This window comes from Stenella coeruleoalba, assembly GCF_951394435.1.
Source record: "Stenella coeruleoalba genome assembly, chromosome: 7".
In the NCBI taxonomy this organism is placed as follows: Eukaryota; Metazoa; Chordata; class Mammalia; order Artiodactyla; family Delphinidae; genus Stenella; species Stenella coeruleoalba.
In genome coordinates, this window is record NC_137153.1 from 105,752,839 (window position 1) to 105,776,384 (window position 23,546).

General features: G+C 42.1%; 1 protein-coding gene across 19 annotated transcripts in view; it reads right to left on the reverse strand.

Annotated features, from left to right (window-relative positions):
• ASTN2 (astrotactin 2) overlaps nt 1-23,546 on the reverse strand; it is a 1,502,867-nt gene that overhangs the window by 481,150 nt on the left and 998,171 nt on the right. For all 19 annotated transcript variants that reach the window (XM_079927232.1, XM_079927229.1, XM_079927230.1 and 16 more), the window contains one exon: nt 10,757-10,924. In XM_079927232.1, the coding sequence (XP_079783358.1) occupies nt 10,757-10,924 (168 nt within the window). The remainder of the gene's footprint in view (nt 1-10,756; nt 10,925-23,546) is intronic.

Consider the following 23,546-nt stretch of genomic DNA (forward strand, 5'->3'; position numbering starts at 1 on the left):
AACTCTGAAGCCAGACTTCTGAAATTCCAGTCTAAACTCTACCATTTCTTAGACGTGTGACTTTGGGAAAATCCATTCACTTACATAATTTAAATTCCTCACATGTAAAATGGTGATAGTAATAGGGCATTCCACTAATTCTAAGACGCACAACTTTCCACATTTCAATATCCCTGAAAATGAGGACTTATGTGGTAATTATTAGCAACTTATGGTTATTAGTGGCAGCAATTTTTCCTTAACAGTGTGTAAGATATTGGTACATACATCTGTTTGTGTCTTGGTTTAGTTAAAATATGACTCTATCTACCTCACAGGGTTATTGAGAGGATTAAATGAGATAATACATGTGACTTGCTTAGAAGAGGGCTGACACAGAGTTTGTGCTATATAATGTGCATTATTATTATTACTATCATTGTATTTACTATAAAGACAAAAGTAGAGTGCACAAATGGAGCTTAAAACATGGAGGACGGGGCTTCCCTGGTGGCGCAGTGGTTGGGAGTCCGCCTGCCGATGCAGGGGACGCGGGTTCGTACCCCTGTCCAGGAAGATCCCACATGACGTGGAGCGGCTGGGCCCGTGAGCCATGGCCGCTGAGCCTGCGCGTCCGGAGCCTGTGCTCCGCAACGGGAGAGGCCACAGCAGTGAGAGGCCCGCGTACCGCAAAACAAAAACAAAAACAAAAACAAAAAAAACATGGAGGAATAACTGAGTCTAGAAGGTCAGCAAAAACGTCCTTGAGGAAGTGACATTTAAACTGAAACAAGAAGGACAAGGATGCATGAAGAAAGTGGCTTATACGAAGTGGAGGTGGGTAGAGGGCAGACTGCAGCCTGCAGAGTGAACACACCTGCAAAGACCTATCACACTGGCTACTGGAAATGCCTCACCCTTGACAAGTGTGGACACTTCACAACATGGCTTTGGTATCCTAATAACACTCCCATCTCTAATCTATACTTTTGCCCATACTTTTGTTTATTTATAATCCATTGGTCATAAGATATTACAAATATATTTAGAAGCTTCCTGAATTTATTTTTTTTAATAGTAGGACAGAACATTTTTGGGGGGGCAAATATATTTTTGTAATACATTTGTTGGCTAAAATTAAACACAGACTCTAATTTAAATGACCGTAGATTATTTTCTGGATGATAAAATCTAGTTTTAGAAGCTGAGAGCGCTCTTCCTCATTGGTACAATTCTCCTGGAGATAATTACCAGAGACGCATCTCAGGTTATCTTCCTCCAGGCAACTTTACAATATGAGGTTCTCACAACCTCTTTCTTTCAAGTTCAAAAGTAAAGACTGCCTTGAACTTCCAGTGGGACTGGCATGTTCCCAATAAGAAAATGTTTTCAAAGTCTCTTTTGCAGCACATTCTAACCTTCCCATCCTTCCCAGCGCTTGAGCAGGCAGTCCTGTGGCTTGCTGTCATGGGCTCTCTGAAATTTTATGACCTCATCTTTGACACAGATTGTTCTTTTCCAAGGACCTCAACCCTCTTCCACAACATAACATTTTACAACACATTTAAACCAGATAAAGCCAGACTCCCAAACAGAGATAAAAAATGGTTTCCCTACAACTCATAAGTGCTGTCCCAGTTTCACCTCTCTGGTTCTGCATGTTTCCCTCACCCCCAACCTAAACGGGTCCTTTTACTTTTTTCCAGGTCAACTTATTCTGCAAATTCTTTGTCCAAAGGATTTATGCCTGCCTCTGAGAATTCTCAGCAAACACCTACCACAGGGCGACTGCCAGAATGTCTCTCTCTGCTCCGGGCTAAGCAGACCCGCTCACACACTCACTCTCCATACAGTAGGCTCCTCACTCAGTCTGGGTCCAAATCCCAGCTGAGACACTTAGTTAAGTATATGACCCTGAGAATGTCAATCAGTTACTTTAAGGCACAGCTTCTAGTATGGAAAACGGAAGCAATAATAACCACCTAGATGTGTTGTCATGAAGACCAAGAGAGTTCCTAAATCAGTCTCAGCATGATACCTGGTACACAACAAGTACAGAATAAACAGTAGATGCTGTTCCTGTATTCATGTCCCTCTTGATATCTCACCCAAATTCTACCATCCTTCTTTTAACTATAAGCTATATTTGGTCACTGTCTAACACCCTCATCTGCTATAAGTAAATAATGAAGGCATCAAATGGAGCAGTCTGATGTGATAAATGTGCTTTTATGATTAACATTCATTGCACGGAATTTAGGCAGAAAAATCTTGGTCTGTTGTTGTTTGAACGTCTTTTGTTGGAAATGGTGTTGGATAGTTTGTTTACATTATCTTGTATGTCTGAAAAATAAGGCATTGGGTTCATTAATTTACAGTCAGTTTAAATGAGTTTTGTTTAATACATCTCCCAGGAAAGTTCGGGACCAAGGAATGGTGAGGTGGACAGCATTATAGATTCTGAGGATCGGTGGCTCACTTTATGAAGGACTGATTTCCCCAGTTGAGGTCCACTGGGGTAACAGCATAGCTGGACATGGACTGATCCTAACCAGATAAAGGACAGAGCTTACTCTGAGTTCAAGAATCAAGGGAGAAGGTGACTTTCAGCAGAGAATTAATTGTCCCAGATAAAAAAATCTTCAGCAAAAACACACTCAGCCAAAATGTCACTGTCAGCACCCTTAGGGCTACTCCTGGTCTTGACACCAGAACCCTACACCCAACCCACTAACCAACTCTTGACCTTTCAGCAACTGAAACTTGCTTCTCATGCATTCATTCATTCACTCATTCATTCACTCACTCATTTATTCATTCAAGAAAAGATGTATTGATGCAGGAACTGTTTCAGTACCTGATACGCAGCAATAAACAAGATGAGCAAAGGTCAACTCTTTATAAAACTTATGTTCTCATATATAAATTTCTCCTCTCTGGTCTGCCAGAAAGTTGGCTCTCTTTGGATAGATCTCAACTTATTTAACTGCACATCTCACTAAGCACCACCCAACGTAAACCCTATGTTATCTACTACATTACCTAGAAACCCCCCATGCTACAATCCCCTTCAAGGCAGAGACATTCTTATTCTCTGTGCATTCTTGGTCTTTACAACTTCATGAAGTCCTTGTGTCCCTTTAAACGTTAATAATACAGGGATCAGCAAATAACAGAAACAATCTATAAACAACTGGAAACATTTAGTACATTATGAGACATACATAGGACATAACTACACACATTGTATTCTCATTTCATATCCAATTGCAATGAAAAGTGCCTGCTGAAGACATGAAAATAAACTGTGTATGATGGCAAATATGACTGACATCTGTATCAGTTTGAAAAGAAAATTCAAACTGCTTTGAATGCCATTTACAAATTGTTTTCATCATACTTATGTTCTAAGTTATTAGTGCTTAAAAGGTCATAGAAACATGAATTTTAAGCTGGAAAATATCTTAGGAATTATTCAGGGTTGTAATTTGTATCTTGCCACTAATTGACTGAGTGACACCAGGCAACTTGCTTAGCCTCCGTGACCCTCAATACATCAGACTAGATGATTGCTAGGGACCTTTCTAGCATTAAAATTATGTTTCCACTGATCTCCTTGTTGAAAAGAAGGAATATGAAGTTCACAATACGTGACATACCCAAGGTCAAATGACAGATCTGTGGCAAAGCTGGCACTAGGATCGAGAGCCTATGACTTCCTTCATTGCACACATTTAAAAGTCACACAAGGACTAAATGAAAAGCCAGCAGATGGAAACATCCAGGTTACTGCAAGTTTCTTCATTAGGTGGTCGGGTCTTAGAGGCCAGAGGCTGTATCTTACTTTCTTCTCACATAATCTAACACAGTTGTGCATTGCTGAACTAAAGGTATTTCATAAAATAGTTATTAAATTAATTGAAATGTTTATTAAATTAATGAAGACACTATGGACTAAATAACTGATTATAAAATATAGCAGTAGACACTATGTTTTGAGTGCCCACCATAAATTAGGTAGCGTACCAAGTGCATTTTAAATGTGATTTTTCATCTTCTTCTCACGACAACTGTGCAAAATGGGAATTATTTGCCTCTTTTTGTATATGTAAAACTGAGGCTTGGATATGTTAAATGACCTGCCAAAGTCAGTAAACAGAAAGGCAAGCATTCGAACCCAGTTCTGTAGGATTCCAAAGGATATTCCAATTCGACTCTGGTTCACTAAAGGCTTGAATGAATAAACAAATAGGTGAAAGAGTTAGTGACTAAATGAGTTAGTGTTCTGCAGCTACCTGCCTCATGTGGTTGGGGCCATACTGTCAATGGTTTTGTACACAGAATTTAACATGATACCCCAACCATTTGCTGAGATTTAACAAAGCTGTTTCACACTAAGATTCACCATGATGACATTTTTTAAATTACTTTTACTGAGGTAACTGGTTTGTAACACTATACATTTCATGTGTACATTGTATTTCTATTTCTGTACACGCTACAACATGCTCACCACCAAAAATTTAGTTTCCACCCATCACCATAGAGTTGATCCCCTTTACCCATGTCACTCTCCCCATTCTTAAGGTCAAGGCCTGATCATTTGGACTGTGTGGTGCTGCATTTGATCGGACCATAGCATGTAGTCCTTGAATGTTCACTTCCTGTCTTCAGGGAGCTGCAGAGTAACGGTAGTTTATTCTGGAAGGGAGCATAATGCCGCCCTCCGGCAACATTTTCAAGCCTTCTCTGAGCCATCACTGAGACTCTTCTTTGCCTTGGTCCTTGATTAGTTTGTTCTCATCCCATCCACTGTTACGATGGCTAATGTTTAATGACTGGCTTTCCAAAGAAAATAAGCCATGATTTGTAACATTTACCAATTTTGTTGGGTATAAATACTCTCATCACAGCCATTTCCAAGCTACCTGCATGACGGAACTGAACAAAGAGCTGGGATGAGATGGTAACAATCGACTCTCATGAGTTCACAGAAAATAATGAAAGGAGGAAGAAAGGAAGGGAGGGAGGGAGGGAGAGAAGGAGAGAGAAAGGAAGGAAATTTCCCTCCCTAGGCTCCTTGAAAAAATCGAATTCATCAACTTTCAGTTTCTTCCTCTGTATCCGCCTATATATAAACTCAGATTTTAACTCCATACAAGCCAGCTCCAGCACACTCTGGAATCAATTCCATAATCGGCCCTGCAGGTGGTACTAATTATTGAAATCCCTGGACAAACACACCTGAGCTGGGCTATGGCACAGAGGCAGGAAAACTTGACCAGGCTCCTTCACACATCACGGCAATTATCCATTCTTCAGCAACACTATCTCCCCAATTTCCTTCTCCTTTCTGGTCAGCAGGGAAGAATGATCCTTCTTGCTGACACATCCAATAAAGCATTAAGGCATGATGATCCGTACTTGGACTCCATGACTTGGTTCAGCCCTATAGATCCCCCAACAGAAGGAAGGGCTCATTTAAGGGAAGCTAAGCGACTTCTGTCAGATCTAAGATCTGAATATGTACAGGGCTTGGGGGTTTAGTTTTTCCATGACTTCCCCAAATTCTAATTCTTGGTGGAAGGTTGAGGAGAGAACACCCAGCTATTCCCTTGGGCAGTTAGATGTTCCCTAAAACAACTGGATAGATAGAAGGCAAGTTTCCCTTTTTCAGTGGCCGATGTAGCCTTACTAAAATCCCTGGTGGTTCTCAGAATCTTCAGATCCTCATCTTTCTGTGAGCTCTCTTCACCCCACCTTTCCAACCTTATCTCCTTCCACTCCCCTGGTTCTCTTCCTCTACCTCATGTGCAGCACATTCTCCAGAGGCCAGCCCAGCTATGCTGCTCTCTGGTTCTGGGAATCACTCTAGACTTACTTCCTCTCTTTCTCCATCATCAAGATTCCTCTGCTCAAGCACCTTTTCTTCATACTCCCTACTGATTCTACAAGGCTCAGCTAAAAGGTCATCTTTTCCATGATGGATCTCCTGAAATTCCCATCTAGAATACATTTCTCCCTTTTCTCCAGGCATGAGGTACTCTATAAATGCCTGTTCTTGATTTATTCTACATTGTGTCTTTTATAATAGCTGTAGAGGAGCGTATTATTTTTATCCCTGCAAAAATGTGAAATCCATGAAGGCAGGAACATTGTCCAGTTTGTCTGTGATTTCTCATAGCACTTGACACACAAGACTTAATGCATCTGTGGAATTAAGAAAATATTGCTTGAACGGATTTAACAAACTGAAATAAATTTTACATAGTGGGTTTGAGTCAAGCTCCATGAAAATATATTCAGGGAACTTATGTTCCTATTTCCACTCCTTATCTGTAGATCACCCCATCCATTTATGTCTTGTGATTTGTAAGAGCAAGGTGCTCTGCTGAAGGATAAATAAGATACAGCAGTAAGCTGGAAGGAGCTTACATTTTAGCGTTGCAGTTTCCAAATAATAACTCACGTTTTAATCAAATTTCTAGTCAACAGAAAACTCTGGTGATACTGTAGAAGTCATCCATTCTACAGAGAGGAAATGAGAGGTAATTAAGTAAATAGAATTTTGGAAAGTAGATAATTAAAGGATAGAAGAAATTTCAGGTAGGGGGAAGAGCCTGAACTCTAGTCAGAAGGTAAAACTCTGCATAGGGTGTTTGGGGGGTGGGAGGATTGTGAACGTGAGCAGAGAGGAGAATGCAAAGGGAAATGTTCTTGGGAACGTATGTAGCTGAATGGGAGGGTGAGACTCTCTAGCTGGTGTGGCTACTGGACAGCTCTTGGTGACCCAATTTCTCTAGTGCTGGAAAATATTTCATCTGAGTTTATATGTAAGTGGGTATGGAGGAAGAAGCTGAAAATTGGTGAATACAAATTTTTCAAGGAGCATGGAAGGGAAATTTCCTTCCTTCCTCCCTCCTTCCCCCCTCCTTCCCCCTTTCATTTTTTTTTTTTTTTTTGTGAATGAATTATATGTCAGTATAATGATAAGTTTTAAAGATACACAGATGAGCAAAACACATGCTTTGAATCCCCCTCTCCAGCCCCTAGCAAAGCTTACAGTCTGGTGGTAGATCCAGACGAGGAAAGAACAATGACCGCTCAGGGGCAAGGACTATAACACAGGGAGTCACGGAGGCTATGAGAGCAGAGAGGAGGACCCCTGAATTTGGTCAGGGCTGGGGGTGGCGAGTCATGAATGCCTCTGAGAGAAAGGATGTTTGGGCTTCATGAAATGGAAATAAAAAGAGCCCCTGGGGCTTCCCTGGTGGCGCAGTGGTTGAGAGTCCACCTGCCGATGCAGGGGACACGGGTTCGTGCCCCGGTCCGGGAAGATCCCACATGCCGCGGAGCGGCTGGGCCCTTGAGCCATGGCCGCTGAGCCTGCGCGTCCGGAGCCTGTGCTCCGCAACGGGAGAGGCCACAACAGTGAGAGCCCCGTGTACCACAAAAAAAAACAACCAACCAAACAAAAAAACCCAAAACAACAACAACAAAAAGAGCCCCTGGTCTCCAAGTAAAAGGAGGAGAAAGACATTTCAAGGGGGTGGAAAACAGCCCATGAAAGGGACGCAGGCATGAAAAGGCATGGTGCCTTCAGGGAAGTGCGGGTATCAGTGGACCTAGAGCCCACGGTATGTGACAAATAGAGGCAGGAGATAAAGTGATAAAAGTAAGCATGATTTTGTCAAGATAAATAATGAATTAACAATACGGCGACTGGGCCTCTCGCTGTTTGTTTAGAACATGAGAGGACTATTTGGGAAGAAGAGTTTAGAGCCTTGCTGTACCAAGGGTAGTACCTGGGTCAGAAATATCAGCAAGAGCTGACGGCCTTTTAGGGAAGTAGACTCTCAGGCCTCACTGTAGACCTACTGAGGGCTTGAGAAGCATTGGTTAGGAGCACAGGATCCTAGGTTTGAATCCTGGCTCTGCCACCTGTGTGTGTGACTTTGTTCCTTTTATCTTTCTTCTCTGGGTATCAGTATCATCAGTGATAAAGTTGAGAAGGTCAACCCAGTGGATTCTAGCAACATCTTCAACTTTAAGGGGCTGATTGCGTGTGTGTGTGTGTGTGTGTGTGTGTGTTGGGGGTAAGGGGATACTGCTTAGGGTGTCAGTGCCTTAAAGTCTAAATGTTTTAATTAAGAGAAAGAAGATTCAGCTGTCTGGTCCAATGGTACACTAGAGTTGCATCACATCTTCTGAATAGCTTCCCCAGTAGGCCTATGTAAAGGCTGGAAAAATGTGTCTGAATATAGGCTCCCAACTAAAGGATAAGGAGGGAATGATGGTTAGAAAGCCTAGTCCCTGCCTGATTCTGCAGAGACACAGGGGTTAGCCTGGAAAATCCCTCTCCTTACTCCCGAATTGCTTGCCCCATGGAGAAGCAGAAGAGAATTTGGGTAGAGAAAGCAAACTCTTGGCCTGGGCCACTGAGTCCCCTCAGAGCTACAGAGCCTTCCTCACGGCATCAGTACAGTGAGATTTTCAGGCAAGATGGCCAGAATCTTGTCAATGGAGAGGCAGGTGAAATTGCAGAGAAAAATATACCAGTATGAGTTGTAGGGAAGAGCACAGGACGGGGAGAAGGGGAACTGGGGTTCTAATGCCAGCTTCATTTCTAACTTGCTTTGTGATCTCGGTAAGCTTTTCTCCTCTCTAACTCCTATTTCCCTCTTTGTGGACATTAGGAGCTATTGGGCAGCAACTATGAGTAAGATGCTGTCCATTTACTAAGCAATAATTGTAGATCAGGTGGTGTCTTTTGGGTTAATAGTATCCGTATGTTGTTGACTCACAAACTTCTATCTCCTGCGAAGACCTCTTCTTTGAATAAGACTTTTGGATTCAAATGCCTATTTCTCATCGCTACCTGATGTTTAGGAGTCATCTTGAACTAACAGCCAAAATGGCAGTCTCCATCCCCTTCACCTCAGCCCTGACCCGCCTACAGCAGCTTCTGACTCAACAGATGATAAGTCCGTCATGACACTGTTCAGACTGAACGATTTGGAATCATCTTTGACTCCCCTTTATTTCTCATCTTCCACATCCAATAACAAGTTCTGTCAAGTCTACACTCTAAATATATCCAGAATTTGATCATTCATCACCATCTTCTCCCCTAATCCCTGCGTTCCCAGCCACTACCAACTCCTGTCTACATTGGAAAAACAGTGCCCTTGAACGCCCTCTAAGTTGATTTGTCACACAGCAGTCAGAGTGGTCCTGTTAAAATGTAGGTCGGATCATGTTGCTCCTTTGCTCAGAATCCTCCAATGACTTCTCATCTCACTCAGAGTAACATCCAAAGTCCTTTTCCTATATAAGGCCTTCCAACCTCCCCCCATCACCACCCCCTTCCCAAGCTTCTTTTCAAGTTTGCATCCTAACTTCTCTCTCTCTCCCCCCCAACCATACTGGTCTTCCTGCTAGTGCTGAAACAATGGGATCTTCCTGTGCTCCTGCTGCAGAGGCTGTCCCTTGCTATTCCCTCTGCCTAGAATGCTTTCCCCGCAGATGTTAGCATGGCTTCCACCGTCTCCATCTTAAAGTGCCGGCTCAAATGTTACCACCTTGGAGAAGCCTTCCCTGACCACTCTTTCTGTAATAACAACTCTACCCCTACTCCCAGCTCAGCATCCCTTATGCTTCGTGCTCTCCCCCCAGCATTTATCATCCCCTGACACAGTATATCCACATTTACCTGTTTGTCTATTGCAGCACTGTCCCACAGAACTTTCTGCAATGATGGTAATGCCCCGAGTCCTCCAAGAGGTAGCCACTGGACACATTAGCTATGGAGCACTTGAAATGTGGCTAACATGGCTGAGGAAATGTTTACTTTTATTTAATTTTAATTAACTTAAATTTAAACAGCCACAGGTGGCTAGTGGCTATCTTCTCAGGCAGTGCAAATATAATGTCTCTGTAGAATATGAACTTAATTAGGACAGAGATTTTGCCTTTTTTGTTCACTGCTATGTCACCAATGCCTAGAAAAGTGCCCGGCTACTATCTGCCAAATGAATGAATAAATGAGTATACTAGGAGATTTCCATACATTATCTCATTTAATCCTAACAACAGGCTTGTGAGTTACATGCTACTTTCCTTCTCTAGTACTCAGAGAGGGAAAGTATCTTGCTAAGGAATGCCCAGCTAGTTCGTACCCTACAGCCAACATCTCCCCATTTAAGGTGAAAAAGTTCTGGGGATCTAATGTACAGAATGGTGAACAGTTAACCATATGGTATGACATGTGGAAAACTCCTAAGAGAGTAGATCTTAAATGCTATCCCCACATACACTAAAAAAGTAAGGTGATGGAAGTGTTAATGAACCTTATTGCTGTAATCATTTATATGTCTATTAAATCATCACATTGTACACCTTAAACTTATACAATGTTATATGTCAATTATATTTCAATAAAGATGAAAAAAATGATAAAGAATACCCAGCTAGTGAAAGGTATTGATAGATAGGATCTAAGCTCAGGGATGGCTGGTGACATTCAGACACTTTGCTTTGCTGAAATTGGACTAGATGTTCTCTGTGGTCCTTTCTGAGATGCTGTGGTTTTATAAGTATTTGCTTTGTTGTCCGGCAATGGTAGCACATAGTTTAACCCCCAGTGGGATTGATGGACCTTTACATAAAGCCCCTTGTCAATCACTCGGAAGCCATGATTCTTCAGGCAGAGGGAGTGCAGACCATCTTCCAGCCGACACCCTCCCTCCCTCTATCCCCATCCCTCCTCATGGCTCACCGGTTTCTGGGTCGCAGAGCTGCTCACAGGCATCTGTGGTCCTCTGTCCGCAGAGGTCCCTCACCCATGGGGAGGTGGCGTTGATCTGGTAATACAGGGACAGCTTGGCCGGGTTTAACCAGTCGGAGATGTCCAGGTAGCTCCCTTCACTCACCACAAAGCTGCTCCCTGTGGGGAAACAGAGAGAAAGCTACTTTCTCCACGATTTTAGGGTACAGGTGTCTTGCCACTGATGCTGCAGGGCAGGAACAGAGACAGGTGCACACAAGCCATCCGCCCCGTGACCCCAGGTCCTCTGTTCTCGCTTAGCTACACACATTCACAGAGCATTTACGATGTGCCAGTCATGGTGTCAGCAGCCAGTGGAGACAGACAAGTCAGACGTGAGAGGCAGTTCAGCCTAGTGCTTACGGGTCAGGCCCTTAGGACTGAGAGAGACTTGGGTTCAAATCCTGGATCCACCTTTACCGGCCATGGACTTTGGACAAGTCACTCAATGCCTCTGGGCCTTGGCTACATCATCTGTAAATAGGAATAGTAACGGAACCCACCTCATTGTTGCGAAAATGAAATAAATCAATGTAGATAAAGTGCTTAGCCAGTGCCTCACTTGTCCTAGTAAAGAATGATGAAACATTCAAATTTAAAATATAAAAAAAGCTTTTGTTTCTGTCACCCAGGCATCCCCCTTGGAACAGGGGTCACTCACTAATACCCCACAGGGGGGAGGCAAATTATATCCCTCGGAAGCACTGGCTGAGTATAAGGGAAATAGCATGCTGGCCCCCTGGCCTTGGTTGCGTTTTGTTTTGTTTTGTTTTATTGTATGAGAGAGAGAAAAAGAAAGAGAGAGAGAGAGAGAGATTCAAAGAAATCTGTAGCACCTTTAAAAGAAAAGCAGCACTTATGCAATGGAAGATGCCTTAATGTTGGGATATAATAAGGAAAGATGGAGTTTGGGGTGAACTGGGTACTAAAGGCTCTATGAAAATGAAGCAGGTGCAACTCAGCTCTAGCCAGCTCTTGTCAAATGGGTCTAAAGGTAAGTGGTGCAAGGACTTCAGGTTTTCATCAGGAGAGGCTGAAAATTTACATTTTTATTGTAATCAACCAATTTGGAAATGATGGTTTAAATTGGTTCTTGAAAGCTTGTGTAGGCCAAACAAAGACCCCCCCTCCACACACGCACATACACACTTACACAGCCATATACGGGTTACATACACATATACACATACATATATTACATATATTCTTTGGGGTCAAGGAGCAGAAGCCCATTCAGGGTGGCTGCATATTGGGTGTAAATGCTGAGTGTATATATGTCGCAATATAGTGAAGGTAGAATTTCACAGAGGGAAATGGGGGAAAAAAAGAGTTCAAATAGGACCAGGTTCCTCAAAGCTGGACTTGGAGAGTGGTTCTAGATTTATGGCAGATCTAGAGACCTCAGCAGAAGGAGATCTTAAATTGTTTCAAAATTAGCATGACTTGGCTTCTCTCCCTACATCTGCTTCTCTCTACCTCACTACCAAGCAACAAAATCTTTCCGTGTAGGCAATTTAAATTTTCCGAAGAGGGACTCAATTAATAGACATCCTGTGGGTTTGGCAGCAACCTCTTTGTCAGGTCCCATCAGACCCTGCTGGCTAACCAATGGTCGGGTTCGTCTTGCCTCTGGTACCCAGCTGTGGTCCAATGGGCAATGGTCAGAGAGGCAGGGCCACATCAAACCCTACCTGGCTGCCCTGAGGATCTAAGATTCCCTGGAAAGGATATGGGCATGGCAGGCAATGTTATCTTCTCTAAGTCATACACATGTTATGATTTATATCATCGTATAGAATGAGTTCCTAAATAAAAGCACAGTGGACGATATGGTTTTGGTGAGGATGAAAGAGGACTCTATGTGCAAAGCATTGGGAGTAGATAGCATCTGGCTGGGAGAAAAGGAAATGACCACATTTGAAGTTGGCCTTAAAATCCTTGGCAGCTAAAGCAAAAAAAGAAGAAGTCTGTTGGATTCCATATTTTAAATTTCTGGCAAGGGGAGATATGCAAATCGATCTCCAAAGCCATATTTTCCCCTCTGGAACTAAGCCCGAGCAGAAACATGTCACATGGGTCCTTGTGCAAGGCACTGAACGTCAGTATCAACTACAGATTTTTCTTTTAAAAAGCACAGTCATGCTGTTTAAGTGGATAATTCTTGTATTTATTCTCACTAAAGACTGAGGGATGGATATTGAATTATGTCCCAGGGCTGAGTTTGGCTAATCCCACTACTTTAGGAAAGCTACACAGCACAGGGATAAAGAGAATAGTCAGCAAGATATGTATTCAGATCTTCACTCCGCTACCCACCAGCTCTGTAAACTTGGACAAGAAAACAAATCCTCAGTTATATCCTGTGAAAGCTGTGAATACTGATTTCCCCTTCACAGGGTTAAAAAAAGATAAGGATTTAATGAGACAATGCATTTGTCTTAGGTCAGGTTCACCAGAAATCACTCTTAATGGCAAAGACTGACATGCAGGAGGTTTTCTGGGGTGTTCTCTTGTGAGGGCATGAGCAAAGAGGGGTTGGGCAGAGGGAGAAGGTAGATCGCCATGCCGTTGTAGCAAAGCCCTCAGCTGATCCCACGGGAAGCCCTGGAACTAAGATGGTCCTTCTGAGTTGTTCCAAATCAAGATAAGGGTGTCAGGTCTTCGTATCCCCACAGAGCCAGTCATAGGCCATAAGACATCCCTGGGGAAGGGACATAAACTTGGATGAAGTGGTCCCTTTTAATGGAGGGCATTTCTCCAAGGAAGACTGAGAGAGAGTGGTCAACCGTCAACATTCCAGGTGGCTGGGGGAATGAGTGCCCCTGTTCTAATGAGAGATTTGGAAGCAGCATTACAACATCCACTATAGTACGTGAAGTCCCTGGCACATGGGGGAATCTCAACTTGCTGGAGCTATTTTCATTACTACTTGGATTTCTTATGAGCTTGGAAGCTCTGAATGCAATACTGGTTAACAGATCTTTTCAAACATGAGAAATATGATTCTCATTGGAAGTGACTCACTCGAGAGCAGGTTATCCTCAGCTTCCTTAAAAAGATACTACGCCTAGGTATACTGTTGGTTTAATGACACAAGGAAGTTACCATCCTTTGAATGCACTCTCTGGTCCAGATCCTGGGATGAATGCTCACTTAATCCTTACAAGAGCCTTGCAGCATGGGTATGTCCCTGCTTTTACAAAAGGACAACGTGAAGTTCAGAGAAATGTTGACTTAGCCAAACTTGCACAACTATTAAGTGGCAAAAGGGGAAACTGAACCCAGGTTTCTCAGCATTCAAAGCTGGGACCTGCCCATTATTCCAGACTGTCTTGAGAATTGGAGCTTTGGTTGGGTATCAGGCAGAGGTGACTTCCTTGGTCTTTCTCCTCCTCCTCTGGGAGTCTGTGCATCCCCCTTCAGTGTGTTCCTATAGTGTTGAAGGGCTTTTGCTTTCTCTAATAGGTTGTGATCTCCTGCAGGGAAGGATTCGTTCATTACTCCGTTGCAATCCAGCTCTCAGTAAAAAGGCTTTGCACATATTAGGAGCTTGGTGACTATCTGCTTAATGAAATAATGAAATCAAAATTCCATGCTTGATAAAAGGAGCCTGATTTTAACTCAGGCAAGATGGTTCTGTGGGACGTGAGGCCACCATCTTCTTGGTCTGCTGGATTTCTGAACAAAGTCACTATTCCTCGCCCCAGCAACTCATTTCTTGATTTATTGTCCTGTAGTGCGGTGAGCAGCACGAGCTTGGACTCTTAACAAATGTTGGCGCAGCCAGCCAGGAGCCTTGCTACTTGTGGCCAGCCAGCCCTGGTTGGGGAATTTGGGGGTAAGGCCCTAGCAGCTGCCGGGACAGCTTGTCCTGAGGATCTTTCCCTTCAAAATTCCCCAAAGTGGCACCAGCTTCCCCAGAGCTTGAAAGTTGGAGCAACAAATCGACGTTTGGGAGCCAACAGGGTCCATACACTAGAAATCAACTCCCAGAGCTGATGTTATTATAAGTGCCAAAGGGCAGGAACTCTTTAATAAGTCTTTTGCATTGTCATCAGAATAAAGGTACAACTGCTTCACAACAGACAGGCCGTGTGGATGAAAGGCTCTTGGTGCTGCAGCCAGGAGTCAGTCAGTGCTGTGCCTCTGAGGTGGGAGAGTCAACTTCAGGACACTGGTCCACAAGAGACCTCCCAGCTCCACGTAATATCAAACGGCAAAAATCTCCCAGAGATCTCCATCTCAACACCAACACCCAGCTTCACTCAACGACCAGCAAGCTCTAGCGCTGGACACCCTATGCCAAACAACTAGCAAGACAGGAACACAACCCCACCCATTAGCAGAGAGGCTGCCTAAAATCATAATAAGGCCACAGACACCCCAAAACACAAGACCAGATGTGGACCTGCCCACCAGAAAGACAAGATCCAGCCTCATCCACCAGAACCCAGGCACTAGTCCCCTCCACCAGGAAGCCTACACAACCCACTGAACCAACTTTAGCCACTGGGGACAGACACCGAAAACAATGGGAACTACGAGTCTGCAGCCTGCAAAAAGGAGACCCCAAACACAGTAAGATAAGCAAAATGAGAAGACAGAGAAACACACAGCAGATGAAGGAGCAAGATAAAAACCCACCAGACCAAACAAATGAAGAGGAAATAGGCAGTCTACCTGAAAAAGAATTCAGAATAATGATAGTAAAGATGATCCAAAACCTTGGTAATAGAATAAAGAAAATGCAAGAAACATTTAACAAGGACCTAGAAGAACTAAAGAGGAAGCAAGCAACAATGAACAACACAATAAATGAATTTAAAAATACTCTAGATGGGATCAATAGCAGAATAACTGAGGCAGAAGAACGGATAAGTGACATGGAAGATAAAATAGTGGAAATAACTACTGCAGAGCAGAATAAAGAAAAAAGAATGAAAAGACCTGAGGACAGTCTCAGAGACCTCTGGGACAACATTAAACGCACCAACATTAGAATTATAGGGGTCCCAGAAGAAGAAAAGAAAAAGAAAGGGACTGAGAAAATATTTGAAGAGATTATAGTTGAAAACTTCCCTAATATGGGAAAGGAAATAGTTAATCAAGTCCAGGAAGCAGAGAGTCCCATACAGGATAAATCCAAGGAGAAACGCACCAAGACACATATTAATCAAACTATCAAAAATTAAATACAAAGAACAAATATTAAAAGCAGCAAGGGAAAATCAACAAATAACACACAAGGGAATCCCCATACGGTTAACAGCTGATCTTTCAGCAGAAACTCTGCAAACCAGAAGGAGTGGCAGGACATATTTAAAGTGATGAAGGACAAAAACCTACGACCAAGATTACCCAGCAAGGATCTCATTCAGATTTGATGGAGAAATTAAAACCTTTAAAGACAAGCAAAAGCTGAGAGAGTTCAGCACCACAAAAGCAGCTTTACAACAAACGCTAGAGGAACTTCTCTAGGCAAGAAACACAAGAGAAGGAAAAGACCTACGATAACAAACACAAAACAATTAAGAAAATGGGAATAGGAACACACATATCAATAATTACCTTAAATGTAAATGGATTAAATGCTCCCACCAAAAGACACAGACTGCCTGAATGGATACAAAAACAAGACCTATATATATGCTGTCTACAAGAGACCCACTTCAGACCTGGGGACACATACAGACTGAAAGTGAGGGGATGGAAAAACATATTCCATGCAAATTGAAATCAAAAGAAAGCTGGAGTAGCAATTCTCATATCAGAAAAAACAGACTTTAAAATAAAGACTATTACAAGAGAAAAAGAAGGACACTACATAATGATCAAGGTATCAATCCAAGAAGAAGATATAACAATTGTAAATATTTATGCACCCAACACAGGAGCACCTCAATACATAAGGCAAATACTAACAGCCATACAAGGGGAAATCGACAGTAACACATTCATAGTAGGGGACTTTAACACCCCACTTTCACCAATGGACAGATCATCCAAAACGAAAATAAACAGTAAACACAAGCTTTAAATGATACATTAAACAAGAGGGACTTAGTTGATGTTTTTAGGACATTCCATCCAAAAACAACAGAATACACATTTTTCTCAAGTGCTCACGGACCATTCTCCAGGATAGATCATATCTTGGGTCACAAATCAAGCCTTGGTAAATTTAAGAAAATTGAAATTGTATCAAGTATCTTTTCCGACCACAACGCTATGAGACTAGATATCAATTACAGGAAAAAATCTGTAAAAAATACAAACACATGGAGGCTAAACAATACACAACTTAATAACGAAGTGATCACTGAGGAAATCAAAGACGAAATAAAAAAAAATGCCTAGAAACAAATGACAATGGAGACAAGACGATCCAAAACCTATGGGATGCAGCAAAAGCAGTTCTAAGAGGGAACTCTACAGCAATACAATCCTACCTTAAGAAACTGGAAATATCTCAAATAAACAACCTAACCTTGCACCTAACGCAATTAGAGAAAGAAGAACAAAAACCCCCCAAAGTCAGAGAAGGAAAGAAATCATAAAGATAAGATTAGAAATAAAAAAGAAATGAAGGAAACAATAGCAAAGATCAATAAAACTAAAAGCTGGTTCTTTGAGAAGATAACCAAAATTGATAACCCATTAGCCAGACTCATCAAGAAAAAAAGGGAGCAGACTCAAATCAATAGAACTAGAAATGAAAACGGAGAAGTAACAACTGACACTGCAGATATACAAAATATCATGAGAGATTACTACAAGCAACTCTATGCCAATAAAATGGACAACCTGGAAGAAATGGACAAATTCTTAGAAATGCACAACCTGCCAAGACTGAAACAGGAAGAAATAGAAAATATGAACAGACCAATTCCAAGCACTGAAATTGAGACTGTGATTAAAAAATCTTCCAAAAAACAAAAGCCCAGGACCAGATGGCTTCACAGGCGAATTCTATCAAACATTTAGAGAAGAGCTAACACCTATCCTTCTCAAACTCTTCCAAAATATAGCAGAGGGAGGAACACTCCCCCAAACTCATTCTACGAGGCCACCATCACCCTGATACCAAAACCAGACAAAGATGTCACAAAGAAAGAAAACTACAGGCCAATATCACTGATGAACATAGATGCAAAAATCCTCAACAAAATACTAGCAAACAGAATCCAACAGCACATTAAAAGGATCATACACCATGATCAAGTGGGGTTTATCCCAGGAATGCCAGGATTCTTCAATACAGGAAAATCATTCAACGTGATACAGCATGTTAACAAACTGAAGGAGAAAAACCATATGATCATCTCAATAGATGCAGAGAAAGCTTTCGACAAAATTCAACACCGATTTATGATAAAAACCCTGCAGAAAGTAGGCATAGAGGGAACTTACCTCAACATAATAAAGGCCATATATGACAAACCCACAGCCAACATCGTCCTCAATGGTGAAAAACTGAAAGCATTTCCACTAAGATCAGGAACAAGACAAGGTTGCCCACTATCTCCACTATTATTCAACATAGTTTTGGAAGTTCTAGCCACAGCAATCAAGGAAGAAAAAGGAATCCAAATTGGAAAAGAAGTAAAGCTGTCACTGTTTGCAGATGACATGATACTATACATAGAGAATCCCAAAGATGCTACCAGAAAACTACTAAAGCTAATCAATGAATTTGGTAAAGTAGCAGGATACAGAATTAATGCACAGAAATCTCTGGCATTCCTATACACTAATGCTGAAATATCTGAAAGTGAAATTAAGAAAACACTCTCATTTACCACTGCAACAAAAAGAATAAAATATCTAGGAATAAACCTACCTAAGGAGACAAAAGACCTGTATGCAGAAAATTATAAGACACTGATGAAAGAAATTAAAGATGATACAAAGAGATGGAGAGATATACCATGTTCTTCAATTGGAAGAATCAACATTGTGAAAATGACTCTACTACCCAAAGCAATCTCCAGATTCAATGCAATCCCTATCAAACTACCACTGGCATTTTTCACAGAACTAGAACAAAAAATTTCACAATAAGTATGGAAACACAAAAGACCCTGAATAGCCAACGCAATCTTGAGAAAGAAAAACGGAGCTGGAGGAATCAGGCTCCCTGACTTCAGACTACACTAGAAAGCTACAGTAATCAAGACAGTATGGTACTGGTACAAAAACAGAAATATAGATCAATGGAACAGGATAGAAAGCCCAGAGATAAACCCATGCACGTATGGTCCCCTTATCTTTGATAAAGGAGGCAAGAATATACAGTGGAGAAAAGACAGCCTCTTCGATAAGTGGTGCTGGGAAAACTGGACAGGTACATGTAAAAGTATGAGATAAGAACACTCCCTAACACCATACACAAAAATAAGCTCAAAATGGATTAAAGATGTAAATGTAAGGCCAGAAACTATCAAACTCTTAGAGGAAAACCTAGGCAGAACACTCTATGACATAAATCACAGCAAGATCCTTTTTGACCCACCTCTTACAGAAATGGAAATAAAAACAAAAATAAACAAATGGGACCTAATGAAACTCCAAAGCTTTTGCACAGCAAAGGAAAGCATAAACAAGACCAAAGACAACCCTCAGAATGGGAGAAAATATTTGCAAATGAAGCAACTGACAAAGGATTAATCTCCAAAATTTATAAGCAGCTCATGCAGCTCAATAACAAAACAACAAACAACCCAATCCAAAACTGGGCAGAAGACCTAAATAGACATTTCTCCAAAGAAGATATACAGATTGCCAACAAACACATGAAAGAATGCTCAACATCATTAATCATTAGAGAAATGCAAATCAAAACTACAATGAGATATCATCTCACACCAGTCAGAATGGCCATCATCAAAAAGTCTAGAAACAATAAATGCTGGAGAGGGTGTGGAGAAAAGGGAACTCTTGCACTGCTGGTGGGAACGTAAATTGATACAGCCACTATGGAAAACAGTATGGAGGTTCCTTAAAAAAGTACAAATAAAACTACCATACGACACAGCAATCCCACTACTGGGCATATACCCTGAGAAAACCATAATTCAAAAAGAGTCATGTACCAAAATGTTCATTGTAGCTCTATTTACAATAGCCAGGTGATGGAAGCAACCTAAGTGTCCATCACCGGATGAATGGATAAAGAAGATGTGGTACATATATACAATGGAATATTACTCAACCATAAAAAGAAACAAAATTGAGTTATTTGTAGTGAGGTGGATGAACCTAGAGTCTGTCATACAGAGTGAAGTAAGTCAGAAAGAGAAAAACAAATACTGTAAGCTAACACATATATATGGAATCTAAAGAAAAAAAAAGAAAAAGGTCATGAAGAACCTAGGGGTAAGATGGGAATAAAGACACAGACCTACTAGAAAATGGACTTGAGGATATGGGGAGGGGGAAGGGTAAGCTGTGACAAAGTGAGAGAGTGGCATGGACATATATACACTACCAAACGTAAAATAGATAGCTAGTGGGAAGCAGCCGCATAGCACAGGGAGATCAGCTCGGTGCTTTGTGACCACCTAGAGGGGTGGGATAGGGAGGGTGGGAGGGAGGGAGAAACAAGAGGGAAGAGATATGGGAACATATGTATATGTATAACTGATTCACTTTGTTATAAAGCAGAAACTAACACACCATTGCAAAGCAATTTTACTCCAATAAAGGTATTAAAAAAAAAAATCCATGCTTGACTAGAGGAAAGTTCAGCTTACTTTATGATGGAATTGTGAAGTAGAAATGCTTCCTCATTGATCCCAAAGTTTAGTTTTTTTCAGCCTGTGGGAGCCAGAACACAAGACTAGCCCTTCAGTGTCTCCCTAGTTCCAAAGTAAAACTTGAAGTTTGCTGTCGTGGCTCCTGAGCTCTTGTTCACCCCATGGGCTTGTGATGTGGATGACTAGAGATGCCAGAGGGACTCAGTGTGAAGGGGCAAAGGCCTGTGGCAGGGAGTTGCCACATCAGAGAGTGAAATGAAGTACCTGCAAAATCTAATCAAGGCTTAATCTATGTGCTCATTTAGCCAACAGTTATTAAACTGCTCCTTGAGTAAGAAATAGACATAAAGATTGAAAAACAGACTGACTCCATCCAGAAATTTGTAGAATAACGAGGGAGATCAAACGTATGCACACGTAGATATAATACATCCTAGGGTGTTGTAAGAACTGCCTGAAAGGGATGGGCATTAAGTGGATATAAGGGGAAGGAAAAAGGGGGATCGGAGAGGAATCATTAGAGTTGGTCTTTAAGCTAGACCTTGAAGAATGCAAAAAAGAACAACAAACTAGGCAAAAGCTGAGGCGGAATTTGCCCCTTAAGCCTCGGCTTCAGACCTGGCTCATATGCCTCTTAATCTCTCTAATACGTACAAGGTATTCCACTCAACTAACAGCTATATATGCCCTGTTATAGATTCATCCATTCATTCATACATTTGTTCATTTAACAAATAAAGCACCTACTATGTGCCACGCCCTGTTCCTATGCTCTGGATGAGCAAAACATGGTGTCTATCCACTGAAAACTTGTAGTCCAGGAAGGAAGGAAGGAAGGAAGTTCAAAGTGGCAAATCTAAGGCAAAGCATGAGTGTTTTTAATCCTCTTTTTCCTACTCTCCCATGTAGACTGTGTATTTCTTGAAGGCAAAGACCATGCCTTATGTAACTGTGCTATCACCACAGTGCTTAGAGTATAGCGGAGGTTCAGAAGATGTGTGTGTGTGTTGTGTATGTGTGCATGTGTGTGTTGAATGAGGGTGGGGGAAGGGAGAGAGAAAGTGTTATAAGCCAGAGTAGCAAGCAGTTCTCCCTGGGTAAACTCTACCAGTACTTCGAGAATAAATATTTACACAGGAAAGGAATAAAAATGCCTTATTCCACGTGTCTCCTATATCTCTAGTTTTCCAGCGGACCCCTGTTTTATCTTCCTGACTTTGGATCAAATGCATTCGCTTTTTCTGGGTGCTCTGAGAGTCTTCTTTTGTGCTCAAGTCAACTTCCTCAGAGTGCAATGACTCCGAAATGAATCTTTGCCAAAGTCTCAACTTCAAAATGTCATGTTTCCTTATTTTAAAATATATACATATTTTTCTCTCACTGGCTGTGGGAATATACATCATCTAATTAGCCAAATGGATTTTCAGTTCAGCCCAATCGTTTCCTTATTTTACATCTGAAGTGCGGCGCTGCTCAGGGGACCGCCTGGGCACGGAGGTACTCATTAACTCTGATCTTCAATTACATTGATTATAAGCCTGCTTCTTTAACTGTGTGGCATAGATCGGGGTGAGCTGGGGAGCTCAGGACACTCCGTAGTGGAGTCGGAAAAGCCAGAGGCACATCAGCCCCCAAAGACACAGAGAGCTACAGATGAGAACTAAAAATACCACGGAAGGAGGTAGCATCAGACAAAACCGCCTGGAGAGCCAGACAGCCGCGCAAATCTCTTTCATTACACCTCAAATCATGACACAGACCTCTGAAAACCATGGATAGAAAATTTCAAAAGAAGGCTCTGGTCACAGTGGTGAATGGGGAGCAGAGGAGGGAAGAACTGTATGGCTGAAAGATGGTCTTCACATAGGAAGGTCAGAGAATTTTTTTAGCCCAACGTATTCTCTCTCTCCTGTTCCCTCTTTCTTTGGGTGCAAAATCATTACAGGCTTCCTTCTTTCTGTTACATCATGTTTCCCCATGAGGATCCCATCTGACTTGGACCTGGGAGAAACGTCTTTCCGGGACACAGGAGGAAACACAAAGTGTGATGAAGCAGGAATAAGGAGCGCATCTACCTTCAGCCCAATAGACCCCTGAAGAACGCACCCACTCCTACCTCTTCCCCTAACCCCCCAATCCACAGAGCCCCACACAATGTAGAATGAATACATTCTACCACCAGCCATTGACGAAACACTGTTTAAGGAGTGATCAAACTCTGCAAAAGTGAGGTTAAAAACAACAGTTTGAGGGCTTGGGAGAGTAAGCAGAGCCAGTGTGGGTAGCTGGAGGTGCTCAGCCTCTGGGAGAGAGCAACAGCTCTCTAGGGTCGCAGGGTTGAGGGGTGATTCTCTTACAGGCGTCTGAGAGAGGAATCTGCCACTCGATGCCTTAACCTGACTTTCTCCTTCCAGCTCTCTTCCCTTCTGCCATTTCTTTCTCTTTTCCTTGGATCAACTTCAACCTATTTCTCTGTACTCTCTCTATCTGTTATGGGCTGACTTGTGTCCACCCCAAAATGCATTTGTTGAAATCCTAACGTCCAGTACCTCAGAATATGACTGTACTTGTTGAGAGGATCTTTCAAGAGGTAATTACGGTTAAATGAAGTCATCAGGGTGGGTCCAATAGGGCTGGTGTCCTTCCACGAAGAAGCGATTAGGATACAAGCACACGCAGAGGGAAGACCGTGTGAAGACCAAGGAGAAGACGGCCATAAGACAGCCATCGACAAGCCAAGGAGAGGGGTCCTCAAAAGAAACCCTGCCAACACCTTGATCTCAGACTTCCAGCCTCCAGAACTGTGAGGAAATAAGCGTCTGTCGTTTAAGCCGCAGAGTCTGCGGTACTTTGTTATGGCCGCCCTAGCAAACTGATATATTACCTCTTTCTGGACAGCAACTATCTCTTAAGCCTGGCGTTTGCTCCATTTATTAACCTTTATTTTGTGTCATTGGTCCCTGTGGATCACTTCTCAGGATAAAGTT